Source organism: Heterocephalus glaber, unplaced genomic scaffold (genome assembly GCF_053883595.1).
Source record: "Heterocephalus glaber isolate CG9 unplaced genomic scaffold, H.glaber_assembly_v1.0 deba00001690, whole genome shotgun sequence".
Taxonomy (NCBI): Eukaryota; Metazoa; Chordata; class Mammalia; order Rodentia; family Bathyergidae; genus Heterocephalus; species Heterocephalus glaber.
The window spans coordinates 739,487-761,167 of record NW_028258415.1 but is presented as its reverse complement, the minus strand read 5'-3'; the positions used below and the strand labels follow the sequence as shown (position 1 = coordinate 761,167).

The following is a 21,681-nucleotide window of genomic DNA, read 5'->3' as shown; positions in this document are numbered from 1 at the left end:
ATTATTGTTCCTTTGGTAATTTAGTTGCTAATTATCGATGGGCAGCAGCTAAGAACTGATCCAGCTACAGTGATGGATGAAGTTCAGAAGTTTCTAGGAGTCTCTCCTCACTATAATTACTCAGAAGCGTTAACGTAAGTTTATATTCCAATTAGTTTATTGAAGTTTCATTAGAAAAATGACTTTAAAGAAATTGTAGCTTGGTAATGCAGTTGTCAGATTGCTATTCCTTTGTACTGATATTTTCCAGTTTGACATTAACCACTTGGGAAAGAACTTTGTTTTGCGGGGTGGGGGGGTACTGGGGATCGAACTCAGGACCTTGCGGGAAAGAACTTTTAAACAGCATGACAAGAAATATCCTAAATATCTGTTGTTCCATAACTACTCAAAGATTTTCCCTGGAAGGAAAGTGAAAAAATAAAGTAGTTGTGAATCTGTTTTTTCTGGATCAGACTTGTTTATTAGCATCTGTTTGTAATATATAATAAATACACTCATCCTGGGTAATTTATACATATAAATATTGCATGGTGATCCTTTTCACTTCCTCTTCCCCTCCCTCCCACCTATCTCCCTCATCTCCAGGTTCCCGTCCCATCTCTACAAAGCCTATCTCCCTGTTCCCTATCATCTTTTAGTTTTCTCTTTCAATTATTTATATTTTAGGCTTCTCATATAAGAAAAACCATGTGATATTTAACCTTCTGTATCTGATTTATTTCACTTAGCATGATGGTCTCAAGGTGCACCCATTTCCTTAAAAATGACTCAGCTTTACCTTTTTTATGGCTGAATAATATTCCATTGCATATGAATACCACATTGTCTTTATCCATTCATCTGTTGATAGGCATATAGGCCACTTCCAAACTTTAACTGCTATGAATTATGCTGCTATAAACATAGGTATGCATGTTTGTAAATCAAAACCTACAACTAACCTTAAAAGCAGCTACAGTAGTTTAAATATGTTGTTAAGAACTAGTCTTATTTAACAAACAACAATGGGAGCTCTTAGATGAATGAAGAGGAAATTAACTAGAGGGTTTAGGAACTGACTTTCGCACAATTTTCAGAAACAGTGTCATACAAGAAAGAGTCCAGTGGGTGACAGACTAGGCAAAGAGGGATGTATTCTTTTTTCTCAAGTTTATGAATGCATCAATTTTTTGCTTCATCTATACCCCCTATAAATATGACCCTGTCATCATCTTCAGAAGCCAGTTACAGTGCTGGTGTGGTTTTGTTGTTATTGATGGATTTTTTTTTTCTGGTTTCTTCTGCTTTTCTTAGATAATTACCTCCATCAAGGGCACAGCTAAAAGAGTCACTCTCAGGACTAAGCATATGTCTGAGGGAGTGCCTCCTTGAACTTTATTGTCCTATGACTCTTAACTCACTCTAATCCTGGCTCTGTATTTTAAATAAGAATTCCCTTCAGTAACTTTCAATAACACCTCCTCCTTCTCCTTTGGTTGCCTAAAGCAACCAAAAGATATTTAGTTGGATGGCCTATGTACCTGATTATCAACATACACATTTTGTTATATTTCAAGGCTCATGATGGACTGACCCTTAAACAAATTGGAAAAGACTGTATTATGAAATTCTTTCATTGTAGTTTTTAGTATAAAACAGTTTCATAGATCAACTGGTTTTCCTTTCTTTCTTTCGTTTTTTTTTTTTTGGTACTGGGGATGGAACTCGTGTCCTTGTGCTTGCTCAGCAGGGGGCAAAACCACTGAGCTAAATCCCTGGCCCTGGTTTTCCTTTCTTATTTTACTCCTTATCCTGTATCAATTTAGAAAGTGAGAGGAAGCTGTCTTTTACCTTTCAGCATCCCTTGCAGTGAAGGATTGGCAGGGAAAAAAAATCAAACACTTCTTCTATCTTGTAAAAATCATATGTAAAGACACATAAGAGAGAGTCATTTGGGTATAAAGGACAAAGGAGTAGGTGGAAATCTGGAGTTTTGAGCTACCTTCCTGAGAGCCATCTACTTTGTTGTTATTATTAACATACTGACCCCTGTTTTCTATACTACTAATGTGTCAGAATTTTGTAGATCTTAGTTCAAGTACTAACAGACACTAGTGATAAGTACTTAAAATTCAACTTCAACTTAAGATGAGTGATTTTAGTTTGCAGGTAGAAATTCAAGTTTTCTTTCTGCTTTATATCTTTTTAAGCATCTCTTAGAAAAGATAGCTTTTATTTTTTAAACAGTTTTCTATTTCAAGTGGGCTTATCTTTGAGTCTTTTATATAGGTTACATGGCACATGATTGTATTTCAGAAAAGAAGTGGAGTATTCTCTAAAGACATCATCTCTTTTTCTTATGGAATGGTCCTTGACCTGCATGCTGTGTATTTGTCCCTTCTGTATCTAGCTCAGCAGCAAGCTTTTTATTCATCTCTACTGCTGAGAAAAGGCAATGTAAACTTAAGAGAATTAATCTCAAAGAAACATACTATACACAAAGAACTGTGGGTCATTTTGCACCTGGGATGTATCTAGCTAAAATTACCCATTATATGATTCTTTTACCTGGTTGGAGGCTCAGTGGGCAAAGTAGCAAGATAAGATTTGTGTAGTCCCTGAAACAAGGGTTTCTGGTCCAGAAGGGTTACCCAGGCTCTCACCAGCTGATAGAGATAATGCCTTTCCATTCAGCTTCTTTTTTATATTTTCTTGTCAGTCATCAGTTTGCCTGACATACCTTGTAAAACCCAGCAGCACATTTGTAGGATATTAGGAAATTTTATGTCACTGTCTTAGGTCTAAAATGATCATTCTTCGACCGATGCCCTTTGCAGTTGTTTATTGGAACCCTATGCTCACCATTTAGTTGCTCTTGTTACTATGTACTGACAGTTGTTGGTGTGGTGCTTTGAAATATTGCTGGGCATGGTAGCACACACTGGTAATGCCAAACCTCGGGAGGCTAAGGCAGGAAGATTGTCATGAGTTTGAGGCCACCCTAGCCTGCATAGTAAGACTCTGTCCCCAGAAAAAAGAAAATATTAGAGGTGACTATGGATACAAAATGTATGTTCTCAGCAATATCATTTATACCACTTGCCATGAGATCCTTTGTGTATGTTAGTATTGCTTCTTATTCTGCTAGTGAGAGTGAAGACTATCTCTGATGCTAAAATTACTTATTTTTTCAGTTAAATTCCCCTAAGGAAGTATTAAATTACAAATCAGTATGAATTTTCCATTAATCACATAAATTCTGTGCTCTTACACAGTACAGAAAAGTGAATGAAATTTGCTCTGGGGATTTAGCTTAGAGGTAGAGCACTTGCTTAGCAAGTGCAAGGCCCTATGATCGATCCTCAACACCAAAAAAAAAAAAAAAAATTTTAATTTTTAAAATCTAGTTCTATACGTAGGGCCGGGGATTTAGCTCAGTGGTTCTGGCGCCTGCCTCGAAAGCACAAGGTCCCAAATTTGAGCCCAGGTACCCAAAAAAAAAAGACATTTGCAGAAATTAAAGAGGCAGAATTGAAAATCACTGAGTCATCCCTGGAACCTGTCTCTGGAGCCAACCACGTAAACTTTTACTAATAAATATTATATCAACAAACTACAGTACTTCTTTTAAAAAGCTGGAACCTTAACATGAGCTTTTTATGTTGTATCAGATTATTAAAACAGAAACCATCTCTAGATATACTGGATATCACTTTGTAAATAAATGTATAATTCTAGACATATAAAATTTAAAACCACATTGAGCTATCATTACATACCCAATAGAATGACTGTAATCCAAAAGATGAACTATATGACTATAATTCAAAGGACAATTTAAAATCTTGGCAAGAATGTGAAGAAACTAGAAACTTTATATATGGTTAATGTTAATACATAATATATGGCCACTTTGGAAAGTAGTTTTGCAGCTTCTTGAAATTTGAAAACAAACTCAACAACAATCCAACTCTATTGGTAGGAATTCACCTTATAATAAATTAAAACCTAAATCCAAAACAATTTTGAAGTGGAAGTTCATAGCACCATAACTCGTACAGCTAAAAATGAGAAATAATCCCAATATTCATTAATTAGAATCAATTAATTTGGTATATTCATGCCAGAAAGGACATGTCAATATATGACAAATTTATAGTTCAAAAAAAAGATTATTAGTTGCCTAGGATGGGGAGGTGAAGACAAGGATTAACTACAGTGAGCTCTAGTGATTTTTTGAGGTGATAAGAATGTTCTAAAACAGGATTGTGGTGATAGTTGTACAACTATATTATGCTAAGTATCATTGAAAAAGTGAACAATGCATGTAGATTATACCTCAAAAAACTGGTAAAAGTAAAATATGTATCTTTGCAATAATTCATTGAATCATAAAAGTATGGTTGTCAGAAAAGAATTTATTTTAAAAAGTAATTTATGTGCTTGTCCTATATTAGCAAGCTTAATGATGGCATTTTGATTTGAAATTTATCTGCACTATTTCTGAGTGGAAATGTTATTTTAATTTAAAGGCATTTCAGTCATACTTTAAACTTTTAAGTGTTATCTGAATGTTCCCTAGGATTTATCTACCTGAAATGAATCACATTTTTATTAATATAAAGAAAAGTGTCATTATTTAGAGGTTGACTCCTTGGAGAATCTTGGTTCCCTGCCCACCAGTTTCTTCTGTTTATTTGTAGAGGTTCCTGGGAGATAGACTGTCATACTTTACTCTTAAATTCAACATAGAATGACTATTATGTCCATGACTTTTGGGACACAATGATAAAAATATCCCTACCTCCAGGATAGGGTAGCCATTCAGACAGACACTAAACAGCACATAACACTTCTAAAATGTTCACTTTCTGATAGCTCTCAAAGGACAGGTCCAGCCATGACCATGGCTGCCAGTGCCTGAATAAAAATGTTTCTTCTTTGTTGTTCCACCAAACATCAGTGGTACTAAAGCTTTTGTTGTAGTCGTACCACAAACTATTCTGAATATGTGTAGGGACACCTTTCTCTATATTTTGTTAAATTTCTTCACTTGGGCTCTGAAGCAGTATTGCTATGTTCTTCATCAACAGAATTCCCTTCACCTTCTCTCTGTGGCTGATGTCTATAAGACACCAGTCCAAGTCTTTCTGGCCACCTGGAAAATAGATGTAATGATCTATTTTCTCTCTTCTCTCCTCATTTCCACCCACACATACTTATAACCACTACCTATGAACCTATACATACAGATGTCTAGGTTAGGTGCCACCAAAACACACACACACACACACACACACACACACACACACACTTTTCCTCAATAAAGTGCTCCATAATATCTAATCAGTTAGCAAAGATAAAACAAATACTTTTGTTTCTTAATTTTAACATATTCAAATTTCAGTATTCCTTAGAAAAATCTCTTGGAAGACTGCTCATTTTAATGTACAGCATATATATGTTTGAGTCATCTATCTACAGCACAGTGTATTAACAAAAAGTTAATAGCTGAATTTTGATAACTTGATTACTTGAATTTAATTGTGGAAATTGGTAAAAGCAAAATGTTATATCCAAAACAGAAATATTGTTGTATTAGTGTTTTCCAAAAGCTGTTTATACTTATATTTTATTTAAATAACATTGTCTTTATTAATGCCTTCTTGTACCGCTGAATATAAAACTAATTCATTCACTTGTCTTACTGATTCAAACAGGAATGTAAATGGCATGAAGACATACCATGTTATATCCTGATCTTACAGTTGCTTTAATAATGATGAGAAATAGGACCTGCATAAGTGAGATGTGATTACTTTATTGCCTAATACCAGAAGCAAGTCAGGTCAGAGGCAGAAATCTAAATTTACATTCTTTTTATAAACCTATAGTTATAAACTCTACAAGATTAGCTTCATATAGATTTGACACACACTCTTTCATACTCATGTACAAATTCATACTACAAAATGTTATTGTGATGTATAATTTAAAAATCACCCATTATAATTACAGTTCAATGAATTAACAAATGTTTATAGTTGTATCCACCACAAACAAGGTAAAGAACATTTCCATTAGTCCAGAATCTTTCCTCATACTTTTTCCTTTACCCCTAGCCTCTGGTAATCAGACCATCTACTTCTTTAATTTAGCATAGATCTTTTGAAATTCTTCCATCCTATTAGATCTGTAAGTAATCCTTTTTATTGTTGAGTGGCACTTCTTTCATCAGTTGATGGACAGAAGAATGGTTTCCATGTTGTTGACTATTATGAACAAAGCTACTATGATCATCTGTGTAAAGGTCTTTGCGTGAACATATATCTTTATTTTCTTTAAGCAGACATCTAGAAATGAATCACATAGTAATCGTGTATTTAAATTTATGAGAAAGTTTATCAAGTGGCTATAATAGATATCATTTCTAGCAACAGTATATGTCAGTTTTACCTGTTCCACATCTTTCCCAATGCTTGGTATTGGTGTTTAAGTTCATTCATTTTAGTCAGTGCTATTTCATTGTAATTTTAATTTGCATTTCTCTGATGACTAATGATCTTGAGTAAATTTTCATTTGTTCATTGATAATTCACACTTTTTCTTTGGTGAAGTGTCTGTTTCAATATTTAAGTCAATTTTTATTTGTCATCTTATAATGAGTTATATATTCTGAATGAAAGTTCATTTTTATAAATAGTTTACATACACTTTCCCTCAGTCTGCAGTTTTCTTTTGTATAGGAGCCATGTTAATCTTCTCTGTATCATTAAAATTTTAGTATATATGCTGCTAAAATGAGCACAAACTTTAAATTGTGATGAACTCAAAATTATCATTTTCTTATTTATCTTAAAAAATCTTTGCCTAACCCAAGGTTATAAAAATTTTCTATGAGATTTTTCTGTGTTTTCTTCTGTAATTGTTTTTTGTTTGTTTTGTTTTCTTTTGTGCTAGTCCTGGGAATTGAACCACAGTATTGGCCAGCCAGTTTTTTTATTCTTTTTTTTGAGACAGGGTGTCACTCAGGTGACTTATCACTCAGGTTGGGCTTGAGTTTGCAATCTTTCTGCCTCAGTCTCCCAAATTGCTGGGTTTACAGATGTGCACCACCATGCATGGCCCTCTTCCATATTTTGTATAGTTTTAGCTCTTAGGCTTAGGTCAGTGATCAATTTCACATTAATTTTTATGTACAGTCTAATGTAAGAGCCAATCTTTACTTTTTTCATGTAGATACTGAATTTTTCTATTGCAATTTGTTTAAATGACTAATTTTCTCTTACTGAATTAGTTTGGCAACTCTTTTGAAAATAAGTTAACGTAGATGTGGAGGTCTATTTCTCAACTCTCCTTTATTCCATTGGTTCATTTGTCCACTGATGGCAGTCTAATGCAGCCTTGATTGCTGTGGCATTGTAATAAATCTTGAAATTATATACTGTGAGATCTCCAGCTTTTTATTTTTAAAGTGTTTCAAATTATATTAGCTTTCTAGATTCTTTACAATTTCATATAAATTTTGAATCATTTTTAGTTTTCACAAAACAAAGAAGATTCCCCTGAATTTTAATTGGAATCACACTGAATATAGATAAATTTGGAAAGACTCAACATTTTAAAAAGAATCTTCTGATCTGTGAACAGAGTATAGCTCCTTCTTTACTTAGGTCTTCTATAATTTCTCTTAACAATGTTTTGTAGTTTTCTTTGCACATACTTTTTGTCAACTTTATCCTCATGTATTTCAGGGTTTTATAATAACTTAAACTGTTTTTATTTGTATTTCCAAAATTGTTCATACAATTATTTTAAGAAAGACACTGAAAGTAACATTCAAAAAAGTAGTATCAATTAAAGACCAAAGGAAAAACTGATCCTAACTAGTAATTATCTCTAATGGAGAAGACAGTATGACAATAGAATCATTGAATGGTAGAAGCAATGCAAAAGAATTACATCCAAGCATAGAAATTACTGTTCGGTTTACAATGAGCAGTAATACAAAGCATACCCAGAAACCAATGAAGAAGAAAAGGCCGTGACACTAGAATCAAGAGGCCTCAACTCTAATGCTAACAAAGTATATAGTCCGAGAAAAATAAACCTTAACAAATATTTTCTTCCTTTTCATTGTTTATTGAACTAATATTTAGTGAATATTCACAAGAGCCAAACACTACAAGTGCTATGAAATAGAAAGAACCCCGCATACTCTGTCCTTAAGGGGTTATAATAAAGGCTCAAGTAAGAAATAGTTATATGAAATATTTTGGTAAAGTAAAATTAAATTTAACATGCTACTATTACTATAATTATAGCAAGAAAAAAAACCACTTATAGGTGCTATAACTATTTTTTTATTTATGTATTAATTGGTACATTTTAGGTATACAATACATTTACATTTATCATTGGGTGCTTGTACCTGTATATGATGTATCTTAGTTCTTATTTTTCCCCCATTACCTATGCGCCCTTCACCCCCACCACCCTTCCCTATTTACATAGACTTCGTTTCCATTTTTTTTCCATTCTCATAATTTTTCCTTTCCCGTCTTCCCCTTCCCCTTCCCCTCCCACCACCTCTCCACCTTTGGACCTTTTCCTATTTCAAATTATCCATTATTCATTTAAATCATTTTTGTCCTTATTTACACTTTCAGTTTCTCACACTAGAGATACTATTCGGTATTTACACATGTGTGTCCTATTTATTTCAATTGAGTATGGCTTCAATATACATCCATTTAGCTATAAATGACTCTAGTTTCTCATTCTTTATGGCTGAGTAGTACTCCATTTTATTTAAAAACCACATCTTCTTTATCCAGTTTCCAGTTGATGGGCACTTGGGCTGTTTCCAAACCTTAGCTATTACAAACTGTGCCACTATAAACGTAGGTGCACATATATCGCTGTGGTATGACTCTTTTAATTCTTCCGGGAAGATACCCAGTAGGGGAATAACTGGTCAAATGGGACCTCTAGTCCTAGTTCTTTGAGGTGTCTCCATACTGATTTCCACAGTGGTTGCACCAGTCTACACTCCCATCAACAATGGAGAAGGGTTCCTTTCTCTCCACACCCCCGCCAGCATTTGTTATTAGTTGATTTCTTGCTAGCAGCCATTCTTTCTGGGGTGAGGTGGAATCTCAGTGTTGTTTTCATCTGCATCTCTTGAATGACCAGTGATGTTGAACATTTTTTCATATATTTATTTGCTGTTTTTACTTCTTTGAGAAATGTCTGTTCATTTCAGATGCCCATTTTTGAATTGGGTCTTTGAATTTGGGGGGTCTGATTTTTTTCAATTCTGTATATATTCTAGATGGTAGACCTTTGTCTGAGTTACAGCTGCTAAAAATTTCTTCCCATATTGTAGGTTGTCTCTTAGCTCTATTGGTAGTTTCTCTTGCAGTGCAGAAGCTTTTTAATAAGATGAGATCCCAGTTGTTGATTCTTTGTGCTAGCTCCCGTGCTACTGAAGTTTTATTCATAAAGTCTTTTCCTATGCCAATGTCATTGAGAGTTCTACCTGACTTATCTTCCAGCAAGTTTACTGTTTCTGTCTTGATATTTAGCTCTTTAATCCACTTCAATCTTAGTTTAGTGCACGGTGATAGGTATGGGTCTAGTTTTAATCTTTGGCAGGTTGAAATCCAGTTTTTCCAACACCATTTATTGAACAGGCTGTCTTTTCTCCAATGAGGGTGGTTGGCTCCTTTGTCAAAGATGAGGTGGCTGAGTATGTCTGGAGTTGTTTCTGCATCTTCTAATCTATTCCACTGATCTTCAGGTCTGTTTCTTTGCTATAACTTTAACAATTAAATGGATTACAGCTAGAGAATCCTAAAAGTAAGCACTCCTTGGCATACCAAAACCGTTTGTCTTGAATTACCCTGTAGATGTGTCATACAAATACTATCTAAATCCAGAGATGTAGATGAAGGTCAATTTGTCATTTTTTAACTCTATAAAGGAAAAAAATGGCTTAAAATTTATGATTTTTTCCTTCCAGATGAAGGAGGTAGCCTTATTATTTTTATAAATAGGGTATTTTCTGTTGAAAAGCTTTTATTAAGAATCTGTCATATAACATATGGACTGAGAATTCAGAAGTATTCCAAAAGACATTATGCAAAAGAATATAATAAAAATTCCAGTTTCGGTGGTTTTAGATTTATATCCAAATAACAATATGCTATTGATCATTAAATCATATAAGCTACTTGAAAAATACTCTTTGGGGCTTCCTATTTTTTTTAGATTTGATTCTCATAAAGGCTTCTGGTGTCAGTTACTGGAAGAAGGTAAAACAAAATGCCTTGGAAAGAGTAAAGGAAGAAAATACCCTCCAATGGATTCTGATGTAAGTACAATTTTTGAAATACAAACTAAATATAGAAAATAATAATAATCTATTTTCTTAGAGAAGTAACAAATAAAAATCCATCTTTTCTAAAAATAAAAAGTAACATTTGAGTTTCCCTACATCTAGATTTCTTGTGATGATTTTTCCAATTACATACAATTACTTATCATTCAAGAATTCTAAAAAAAAGTAGAATTTGCCATTTTGAACCACAACAAAAAGATATCTCATTCCAAATTAAAAAATGATACCCACACAAATTTTAGCACTAAAAATGTTACCTTAAACCAAGACAAGAAATGTATCTACAGTATTAGAAATAAGACCATATGATTTCTAATTTTTTTCATTGTCAAATCACTGTACTATTAAGTGTAGCCAGAATAATAATGTTAATTACTGAAATAATGTCCCAAGATTTGAGCTTTAATATGCTAGTAAGCTCAGATAATTAATATATTTCCCAAATGCTAATGTACTAACAGATAATTTAGGCTTTGAGCCATGAAAGCACACACACTGTGATATCTAGCACTTTATGTTCACTGTTTTGAATGGTCACACGATGAACTGTAATGCTGTAGTTTTCTGTTTGTATACTCTGTACTTTTAATGCTTATTTCAAAAATACTAAGATTTATTCATATTTTTGTTTAATAATCAGTTAAGTTAGTGTGTACTCTGAATATAAAAATACAAGTAAATTATGATGTATAACTTTTTAGAACTCAGAAATAAAAATATTTGGGATTTGTTCCCAACAATATTTGATATATGATGTTAACTGACAATACTAAGGTAGTCTAAGAATCATCAGATAATGCAAACTTATTAGAAAATTTTTTATCTAACAAGACTTTGAGGATCGATCATTTGTTATACCAGGCCTGATACAGACAGGCCCTGTGTTCAGTATGCTCATAATTAAATTCTGTATGGGAGGCATGCGGAACAGGAAGATTCTCTTATTTTGATAAAGAAATTACATTATTTGATTATTGAAATGTACCTTTACAGTATTATGTAAACAATTCCACTATATTAAAAGAAATTAAAGGTCAATTTCTATAGTATTTCAAGAAAGCAATATAAAAGTATTTTATGTCAGAGCTTTTCCCTATATATTTATTAAAGCTAAAATCTTTAAAAGATAGTGCAAAATGTATTTCTTAGTGTTTTATTTTACTCTGGTCTAACATAGACATGTTGTGAAACAGTACAAAATTTGGTGGTAGACATACATAAGAAAAAAATAAATTTTCAGGCTATCAAGTCTATTTCTCTCAACAGGGTTACTGTGTAACACATCTTGGATTTATTTGAAAGAGTAAAGCGGCTGGTTTTTGTGCAAAAAGTATTTGAAAGGAGGCTCCACAGGGGAAATGGAGCTACAAATACGTAGGACAGATAGGAGTAGGCAAGTGTTCTCGCCATACTGTTCACCTCTCCTCAGAGGAAATAAAAATGTGAGCACCCTGCCTAGAGACCATCAACAAAGCACTATAGGATGTGCTAAATAGATAGTCCACATGATTAATACAATTTAATCCAATCTGGTATACTTGATACTTGATTTTGTTTGAGGGGGATCTCTTTTGTTTTTCTTTTTCCTTTTTTTTTTTTAGAGACAGGGTCTCACTGTGTAGTTCAGGCTGGCCTTGAACCCACTATGTAGCCCAGGCTGGCCTAGAACTTGTGGCAATCCTTCTGCCTCAGCCTCCTAAGTAGCTGGGATTACAGGCAAGTACCACCATGCCTGGCTGATATGGCATATTTGACATTTATACATAATCAAAGTCTCTGAAATATACTGTAAGAAACAAAGTGGAATATACTTTTATCTCTCCCTTCCCATTTAGAGCAGAGCATTTCTGTCAAGCTACTACAGAGATCACAACGTGGAACTCTCAAAGCTGCTTCACAAACTGGGGCAGCCTCTGCCATCCTGGCTGAGACAGGAGCTGCAGAAAGTGAGATAGCACTGAGGAAAAACTTCTTGGGAATTCATCTTCCATGTAATAACATACACCTTTTCCAAAGCTTCCAGAGCTACCAAAAGGCTATCAAAATATATACCTCTTCAAGCAAGAAAAAGAACAAAGTTCCTTCCATGTGCTGGCATGTGGATGCTTAGGGAAAGAAAAAAATACCTGTTACAAGCCTTGAGGCCTGTGGCCCTCCTCGTAACCCATACCTGAGCCTGTGGGATTACTGTAGATTGCTGTGCACTCATGTGGAAGTCAGTAGCAATCAACATACATAACAAACGTAAATACAAAATATTCATTTCATAGTGACATTTACACTTTTGTATATCAACTAAGATTGAGTCTGTACATTTTTAGACCACTGTTTGCCTGTACATTTTCTTATTCTTTGATTTTATAAAGTGTCCTACAAACAAGAACTAAAATGAACATCACAATGTAACATAAAATTCCAAAAGCATAACATTCGTGAAAAATGCTTGCCAACATCTAACTTCACTGAAGTATTTAGAAAAAATGTAAATTATAATTTCTGTTAGACCAGAGAAAGGAAAAGTTATATATGAGCTTTATCTGTGTCAAAAAAGACAAGTGCTAAAAAAGTGGGTTTTTTCACATATATAGTCTAGTGCATTTGTGTAAAAATGACTAAAGCTTCCATCATAATGTAACTGTTATACTGAAATGTATATACATAGTAAACCTGTCAGATGGTAAATAGAAACACACTGAGTATACCAAAACAGTAAATAATAATGTAAATGTACCGACTAAATCTTCTAAAAAGGAGAAATGTTAGGGATCTCAAGATATATTACTGAGAATTGTATGCCCACTTGTTGTAAGCTGTAAATCTACTGCAGTAGTCCTCCCTAGTTCTACCAAAATGTATTCATGGAGTCTGAAGAATGTATCATCTCTGGAAAGAGATGAACTTTTAAATATGAATGACTTTTTTTATGTACCCCAGAATAAAACTTACTAAATGAAAACTAAGGGCAGTTTCCCTAGATGACCTGTTCAGGCTCTTCACATTTAAGTTATTGAAAAATCACATATTCCCATATAGCTCAGAATAAAATTGTATAATGTACAGGTTTATAACAAAAAATTAATATATGATTTGTTATCCAATATTTGAAATGGTAACTTTTGATACAAAGCAGTGAAAATAAGTAGGATAAAGTCCCATTTTTTGAGAATATTTCATACATCACTCTCATGGAAGAAAATACAATACAGTTAAATTTCTAGATTGTCTACTAAATTAAATGGAGGAAGTAAAAAAATTAGCAAAGCATGGTTCTCAAAATATATTTACACTTACATTTTAAAGGGTATGTATGACTAATAAAGTATTCAAAAAAAATAAGGCATACTTATTTTCCCGTGTTAATGTTTACTTAATTTTTAAATATACTTTACACATAAATTTGCCTAATTTTAAGTAGGAAGTAAATTCCATGCTATTGTTACTTAGCTTTTATAATATAGTACTAAAGGTATAATTAGAAAAAATGATATGTAAGGAAAATCTATAGCTAAATATTTCCATTGTCATTATACGTGAAGTTAAACTCTATCAATTATTTACTAATTAGCAGGCAAGCTATGATATCTTTCTACTCACTGTTTTAGTGAACATTGTAATTATTAATTAAATTTTTTAAAGTTTTATGTACCCAAAGAATACACTAATTTTTAAAACAAACATTGGAAATATTTGGGGGAAAAGACAATTTTTAAGACCCCCAACTAAAATCAAACTCAAAATCATTTGGGCAAATGTAGTAGACTCAACTTTCATGCTTACTACTGTCTCTTTTTGAGGCAGCACAACCCGAACATACTAGGATAGTCATTCATCATTAATTTAAGAGAACATATCTAACCCTACAAGGGTTACATACATTAAGCAGTGTTTCTGCTGATAAGGAAAAAAGGAAAGGAAAAATGTTACATGTATACTGAAAGATGAGATATACATTTGAACTTCTAAGTAAAATTGCTGATGACATTCTTTTGTGTAGGCAAATTGAGTTGACTGAATAACTCATCTTTTAAAAGAAATGTTACAAAGATACTCAGTGTTTATATAATGAATGGAGAAAAAGGACGAGACAGTACCAAAATTTACTTTTCATGAGTACATGTTTGATGGTACAGAAAGCAACAAAAGCTTTGAAAGGATTTTTGATTACTTAGTATGTCTTGGAGACAGCATCAAGTTCTAGGATCATGCATAGGTTTTTATGCTATACTCCACCTGATTATTATGCTATTTTGAAAGTAACAAAATAAACATGAGAAAAAATGGGAAATAATGTGATTTAAAATAGCTTTGTATAGAATTCCCTTTTTCATTGCTTAAAATATGAAACTTCCTCAGGAAGAAATGAAATGGTTATTTCAATGTTTATAGTTATAATATTCTTGTCATTCACATTGAATGAAAATTACTGGAAAGTTTTTTTTCTCTGAGTTTTTTAAAAGAACAAATCTGGATATAATTCTGGTAGTGGCATGGTACCTCATATGTGCAACAATAAACTCTGATAAGAAAATGAAGATTTGGGGCCTACTAATTTTAGGTAATAAGGAAGTGTTCGATTGTTTTTGCCTTGGGGCAGTGGAAAGTTGTTATAAAACATAGATACCACAAGTATAATTTAAAATGGAGGGATGGAAGAAAAGCTTCCAAGTGGGAAACATAAGGTTTTTTTATTTAATTTAAACTTTCAAAGATCTTTTTAAAGTTAAATGTTCTTTTTTGTTTGTTTTTAGTTCTAACAGATGTAAAGCAGGACCTATATCCATGGGGCCCTAGAATAAGAGAACTAGAGAACCACTTAGCTGTTGCTTAACAGACTTAAAAACTTGAATGGTTAAAGAATTTCTGATTTCCAGTACTCTATTCTGCTCCCCACAAATGGGGCGTATTTTTGAGCCTTAATAGTTGTTAATTAGTCTATATTTATAAAAATCTAGGAAACAATTTCTAGCCCCCCAAAAAAGGAGGGGGACACTTTCATTCTTCACAAACTTTCTTTTCTCTATTCCAATCCTTTCCCTTTGTTTACATCAAATTTTCTTATGTTGCAACCCATCTTGTCTTGGTTCATCAAATAAATTTCCCATAGACTTCTGTCCCACATATGTTGCTACTATCTGGAATACATCTTACTGTCAGTTTTCTTTCCAAAATGCCATCTTTTGTTCTGTCTACTCCAAGATCAACCAGTGATAAGTAAACCAATCCATCAATGTTAGTGTGCTACAGTGACATAATATTATGCTTTCCAGAGATATCAGCCCTGCACTTTCCAAGAAATACATTTTAAGCCCTAAGCAATGACTCACTAATGGGCAAGCAATGAACTGGTCAAATATTTTGGTATGAAAGCACTTCTTTAATTTCAAATTACACTCTATAGCTAAGTTCTGTTTTGCTGAAGCTAGTTGTGATTGATTACCATATGCAACATAGCTACTTCTTTCTTTCTGTCTATATCCTCAACCTCCTTCTTACAGAGAGAGAGAGAGAGAGAGTCATTTCCAAGCAGGAGTCATGGTAGCAATCATGGTGCATAGTCCCTTCAGCATTATTTCTGGGTTAGCATGGACTGTTCATCATCTTTTCACTTACTTTATACAAGAACTGACTAAATTTCATAATCGGGAATTTGGCCTTTCAGAATGAAGGCTAAAAACAGAGGGATGGTGAATTTTATGTCACCTTCATTGGGCCAGATTAAATATTATTTCTGGGCATGTCTGAGAAGATGTTTCTGGATGACATGGTATTTGAATTAGTGAACTCAGTGAAGTACATGCCCAATGTGGGTGTGCATCATTCAACTCACTGAGAGCCTAAATACAACAAAAGGTGGAGGAAAAACGAATGCTCCTTTTTTTTTTTATCTGCCTCACTAATTGACCTGGAATATGTCATCTCATTTTTGTGAGGTTAGAATTTATACCAATGGCTCTCTTTGTTCTCAGGCCCCCAGTCTCAGTCTGAATCATATCACTGTCTTCACGCAATCTCCAGCTTTCAGATAGCAGATTACAGGACGTCTCAGCATCTGTAAGCCTGTGATCCAACCTCTCATAGTAAATCAGACAGATATTTAAGCAGTGCTGTTACTCTGGGGAACCCTGGTGGATATACTGTGTGACATAGATTCCATTCCCAAGAAAATCTAGAATCTACTTTGTATAAGCCTCTCATCTGTGGCCAAGAGTACCTAATAGAATTGAGGGATACTTTCTTCCCATCCAGTGCTACTACTAGTTATTGTCATTTAATGTCCAGGTTTTTCTCCATAAGAGTTTTTCTCCATTTTAGGTACACAATATAATTACATTCATCATTGGAAATTTGTACCTTTACATAATCTATTTTGGTTCTTATTTTTCCCCATCCCCCTGCCCTCCCTCCCTTCAACACTTCCACCCCTCCCTATTTATAAAGATTTTGTTTCCATTTTTTCATTTTCTCATATTAATTCCATTTCCTTCTTTCCTTTCCCCAATCCTTCCCACTTCCACTTCCCCTTTGGACCTTTTCTTCCTGTTTCACAATATCTATTATGCCTTCTGATCCTTATTTACGCTTTCACTTTCTCATACCAGAGAAACTATGCTGTATTTACACGTGTGTCCTATTTATTTCAATTAAGAGTATCACCTCAGTGTGCATCCATTTAGCTATAAATGTCTCTAGTTTATCTTTTTTTATGGCTGAGTAAAAAAAATTTTTAAAAACCACATTTTCTTTATCCAGTCTCCAGTTGATGGGCAATTGAGCTGTTTCCAAGTTTTAGCTATTACAAACTGCGCTGCTATGAACATGGGTGCACATCTATCACTGTGGTATGAGTCTTTTAATTCTTTTTGGAAGATACCCAGCAGGGGAATAGCTGGGTCAAATGGGACTCCCAGTCCTAGTTCTTTGAAGTATCTCCATACTGATTTCCAAGTGGTTGCACCAGTCTACATTCCCACCAACAGTGGAGCAGTGTTCCTTTTTCCCCACAGCTCTGCCAGCATTAGTTATTCATTGATTTCATGATAGCAGGCATTCTTTCAGGGGTGAGGTGGAATCTCAGCATTGTTTTCATTTGCATCTCTCAAAGGACCAGTGATGTTGAACATTTTTTCATACATTTGTTTGCTCTTTCTACTTCATTGTCTGAGAAATGTCTGTTCCTTTCATATGTCCATTTTTGGACTGGGTCTTTACATTTGGGAGGTCTGCTTTTTTTTAAGTTCTTTATATATTCTAGATAGTAGACCTTTTTCTGAGGAACAGCTGGTAAAAATGTTTTCCCACATTGTGGGTTGTCTCTTCATGCTGTTGGTGGTTTCTCTTGCTGTGCAGAAGCTTTTTAATAAGAGATCCCACTTGTTGATTCTTTGTGCTAGTTCTTGTGCAACTGAGGTTTTGTTCACAAAATCTTTTCTTACACTAGTGTCTTTAAAAGTTCTACCTAACCTCACTTGCAGCCAGTTTACTGTTTCTGTTTTAATATTTAGATCTTTAATCCATTTCAGTTTTAATATAGTGAAAATGGCCATACTTCCAAAACCTATATAAATTCAAAGCAATCCCAATTGAAATTCCAACAGCATACTTCACAGTCCTTGAGAAAACAATCCAAAAATTGATTTGGAACAAGAAAAGACCTGGAATAGCAAAAGCAATTCTAGGCAACAAAGACAAGGTGGGGCAGGGGGGGGAATCACAATCCTCAACTTCAAACTATACTACAAAGCTACTGTGATAAAAACAGCATGGTGTTGGAAAAGAAACAGACCTGAGGATCAGTGAAACCGATTAGAAAATGCAGAAACAACTCCAGACACACTCAGCCACCTCATCTTTGACAAAGGAGCCAAACATCCTCACTGGGGGAAAAATAGCCTCTTTAATAAATAGTGCTGGAAAAATTGGGTTTCAACTTGCCAAAGATTAAAACTAGACCCATATCCCTCACCATGCACTAAACTAAAATCAAAATGGATTAAAGAGTTCTTTATATATAGTCAATGATTTAGCAAAAGTTACCATGTCAAATTTATTTGCTTATTTATTACTATATTAAATCTATCTTTCAACCTCCATTTGTGCCTTCTTCTATTAATCTTTTAACTGTACCAAACTTTAGGTATCATTTCTCTATTCCCAAAAGTTATAAAGACAAAAATTGATGTCACTGAAACTGGAACGAGCTTCATATCAACTATATCCTTTCGCACATCTCTCAAAGAAGAAGGAATCATGAATAATGTCAATAAGTTATATATTGCCAATTGAAGTTTACTATATTAGGGTTCTCCAGAGAAGTAGAAATAGTACCAATATAAATAGTGCCAAAGGATACAAAGACATATATATGTGTGTGTGTGTGTGTGTGTGTGTGTGTGTGTGTGTGTGCCTTGGTGTGAAGGCTTTGGGTTCAATCCCCCATACAAAAAAAATTAAATGAGAGTCAGGGAGCCAATGGTATAGATTCTACTCTGGGTTTGAAGGTCTGAGAACAAAGAGCACTAAGGGAAGATCAGTGTTTCAGCTCAAACAGCCAAGCAGTGTTTATTCAATCTTGTTCTACCTTTTTGTCCTATTCAGTCCTTCAGTGGATTGAACATTGTTCACCAACATACTAACTCTAACCTTCTCCAGAAATACCTTCGCAACCACATTCGGAAGTAATGTCTAACCAGCTATCTAGGCACCTATGAACCAATCAAACTGACATAAAATTAGCTACATTTACTTAACAATCCCTTTCTAGGAAGCCAAAACAAATTTTACAATTTATGTGCTCACAGCATAAAGTCTCCAAGATATTCCTAAGAATATATTTACCCATATCTTTCCATACAGAAAACTGAATTAAATGAAATAAAATGTGAGACACTTGCAAAACATACAGAATCTGTAACAAATTTTACATAAACTAGTCTACATCACGATGCTTCTTGGTTATGAGGGATTAAATTAAGTACAGGAAATGCCTGCTATCTACATTTTTGATGTCAAAATGCTTTATTCAAACCAATAACTGAAAAGGAAACCAGACCTTGCTCTTAAATACTATAAATAATTTATATATTTGGACCAAAGAAAATGGGTCTTCCTTTCTCTATTTGGTAAATGATATTCTAAATGTGATTCTTCTAAGTTTAGCCAGTTTAAACAGAAATTCAAGCTCATAATGCTATATACTCCTATTAGTAACCACTACAGGGACAGAAGACAAAGAAATTTGAGGCCTTAAGCTCTGACCTGTCACGGTTTGAAAGAAAGGTATTCAAAAAGCCTAGAAAAATGCTTGAGGCCTTAAATCCTAATCTTGCATCCCTTAAAAGTGGTGTTTTCTATTCTTTTTTCATCTCTGGGACAAAATACCTGACATAAGCAACTTAAAAGAAGAAATGGTTTATTTTGGTTAAGAGTTTCAGAGGTTTCAGTCCATGGTCACCTGGCTCCAAGGCAAAACATAGCAGAAGAGCATGGTGGAAGAGGGCTCATCACGTCAAGGCAGCCAGGAAGCAGAGAGAAAAGGAAAGAGGCAGAGAGAGAGGGGAAAGGGCTGGGGATAGGATGAACACTTCAAAGGCATCCCCAAATAACAGCACCAAGGAGGCTCCATGTCCTTATAGCCCATTCAGCTATGAACTCATCAATGGATGAATGCATAATTAGTGCTCTCATGATCCAGTCACCTCTCTAGCTCCCACTTTGGAATATTGCTGCATTGGGGATCAAGACCTGAATACAAGTCTGTGGAGGGTAATTCATATTTAAACCATAACAAATAGCATGAAATGTTTTTCTTTTCCTTTTCTCCTCCCCTCTCATATTTTCAATAATGATATCATAAGAACCAGGTTGACCACAAGACCAATGTACCATAAAAGCCAGAGTAATTGGTGCCACAATGCCTTCAAAAATAAACTAAATGACTACTGATCTGTATCTTTCACAAGGAAGAAATTCCTCTTAAAAATGCCACACTCATAACTGATGAAAAATAGTAGACCCTAGCCCACCTCAGCAACTCAACAAATGGCCTGTCCCTTCCTGTGGTTTCAAGGCAGCCTGGTTTCTCTTTTGACCAGTATTCTTCCCCCATCTTCCGGAGCTGAAGCCCCATTAAAGTTCCGCCTGTGTGCTCCTGATCATCAGTGTGGTCTTGTTTCTATCACTTCATGAGGAAAGATTCCAACTCTAACAATTCTCTTAGGGCATTAGTACATCATTCTGAACTTAATTTGCATCCTTGAAAGTAAACATAACATTTAAGTCCCTAAGACAAATATACTACCAAAAATAAATTTACTTCCCATACAAATGCATAAATTAACAAATCTAAAAGAATTTAAAGATTATTATTTTAAAACAATAAAAATCTATAAAATATGTAATATTTTATATAACATAATATATTATATATTATTATTGATAAATGTTGATAAATTTATTGATAAGTGTTTACTTCCACCTATGACCAACCTGAAAACTCTATAATTTTTATTCCCAATTAATTACAAGGATCTCAAGTGCAGTCAGAATATAAAAGAGACAGAATGGACTATATTCTAACATCTGCTCTTAGCTTTTATATTGGGTAGGTCACTTTGAGGGCCTCAGTTTTTCCATTTGTCAGTGGAATCAAATGTGATCATTGTAAGGTTACTATTTTTCCCCCTGCTTCATTTTATCATGTGGAAGTACATTAGTGAGTGTTAACATTTGATACTCCCTGTCGATTACCTACTCTGCCACAGATCATGGATTTTTTAAGTGGTAAAATTGGAAACAGAAATTGGGCTGCAGTAGCTCAATCTCTTTCCCTCACTTCTTTCAAGGATCTACCATTATAAAACACTCACTCTGGTATGCTATTGGCTGTGTTAAATCTAGCAGAAGCTAATATTTGGATATGTTATTTAAAGCTACAAACATAACTAAAAGAAAAGCTAAAAATAAAAATAAAAAATATGTACTCAAAAACTAGGAAGATGATCAGGTGCAGTGGTGCATGCTTGTTATCTCAACTACTAGGAAATCTGAGGCAGAAGGATCATAAGTTTGAGGCCAGCATGGGCAATTTAACAAGACCCTGTCTCACAATAAAAAACAAAACTGATGGGGATGTACCTCAGTGGCAGAACACCCACGGGTTTGATCCCTAGTACCACAAAAATGAATAAATAAATAAATAAATAAATAAATAAATAAATAAATAAATGTAAAAGTAGGAAAAAGAACTAGGAAGACAAGAGAAGAAAAATAAGTGAAATATCCTTCATGCGAGGAGCCAA

General features: G+C 34.1%; 1 protein-coding gene and 1 pseudogene across 5 annotated transcripts in view; one reads left to right on the top strand and one right to left on the bottom strand.

Annotated features, from left to right (window-relative positions):
* The window catches only part of LOC101708542 (N-deacetylase and N-sulfotransferase 3), a 182,479-nt gene extending 167,574 nt beyond the window's left edge, over window positions 1-14,905 (top strand). For all 5 annotated transcript variants that reach the window (XM_004870038.4, XM_087199252.1, XM_087199253.1 and 2 more), the window contains 3 exons: window positions 25-134; window positions 10,255-10,357; window positions 12,220-14,905. In XM_004870038.4, the coding sequence (XP_004870095.1) occupies window positions 25-134; window positions 10,255-10,357; window positions 12,220-12,339 (333 nt within the window). In that variant the 3' untranslated portion in view covers window positions 12,340-14,905. The remainder of the gene's footprint in view (window positions 1-24; window positions 135-10,254; window positions 10,358-12,219) is intronic.
* Window positions 6,678-6,790, bottom strand: LOC147821791 (U6 spliceosomal RNA; annotated as a pseudogene).
* Window positions 14,906-21,681: the final 6,776 nt, after the last annotated feature.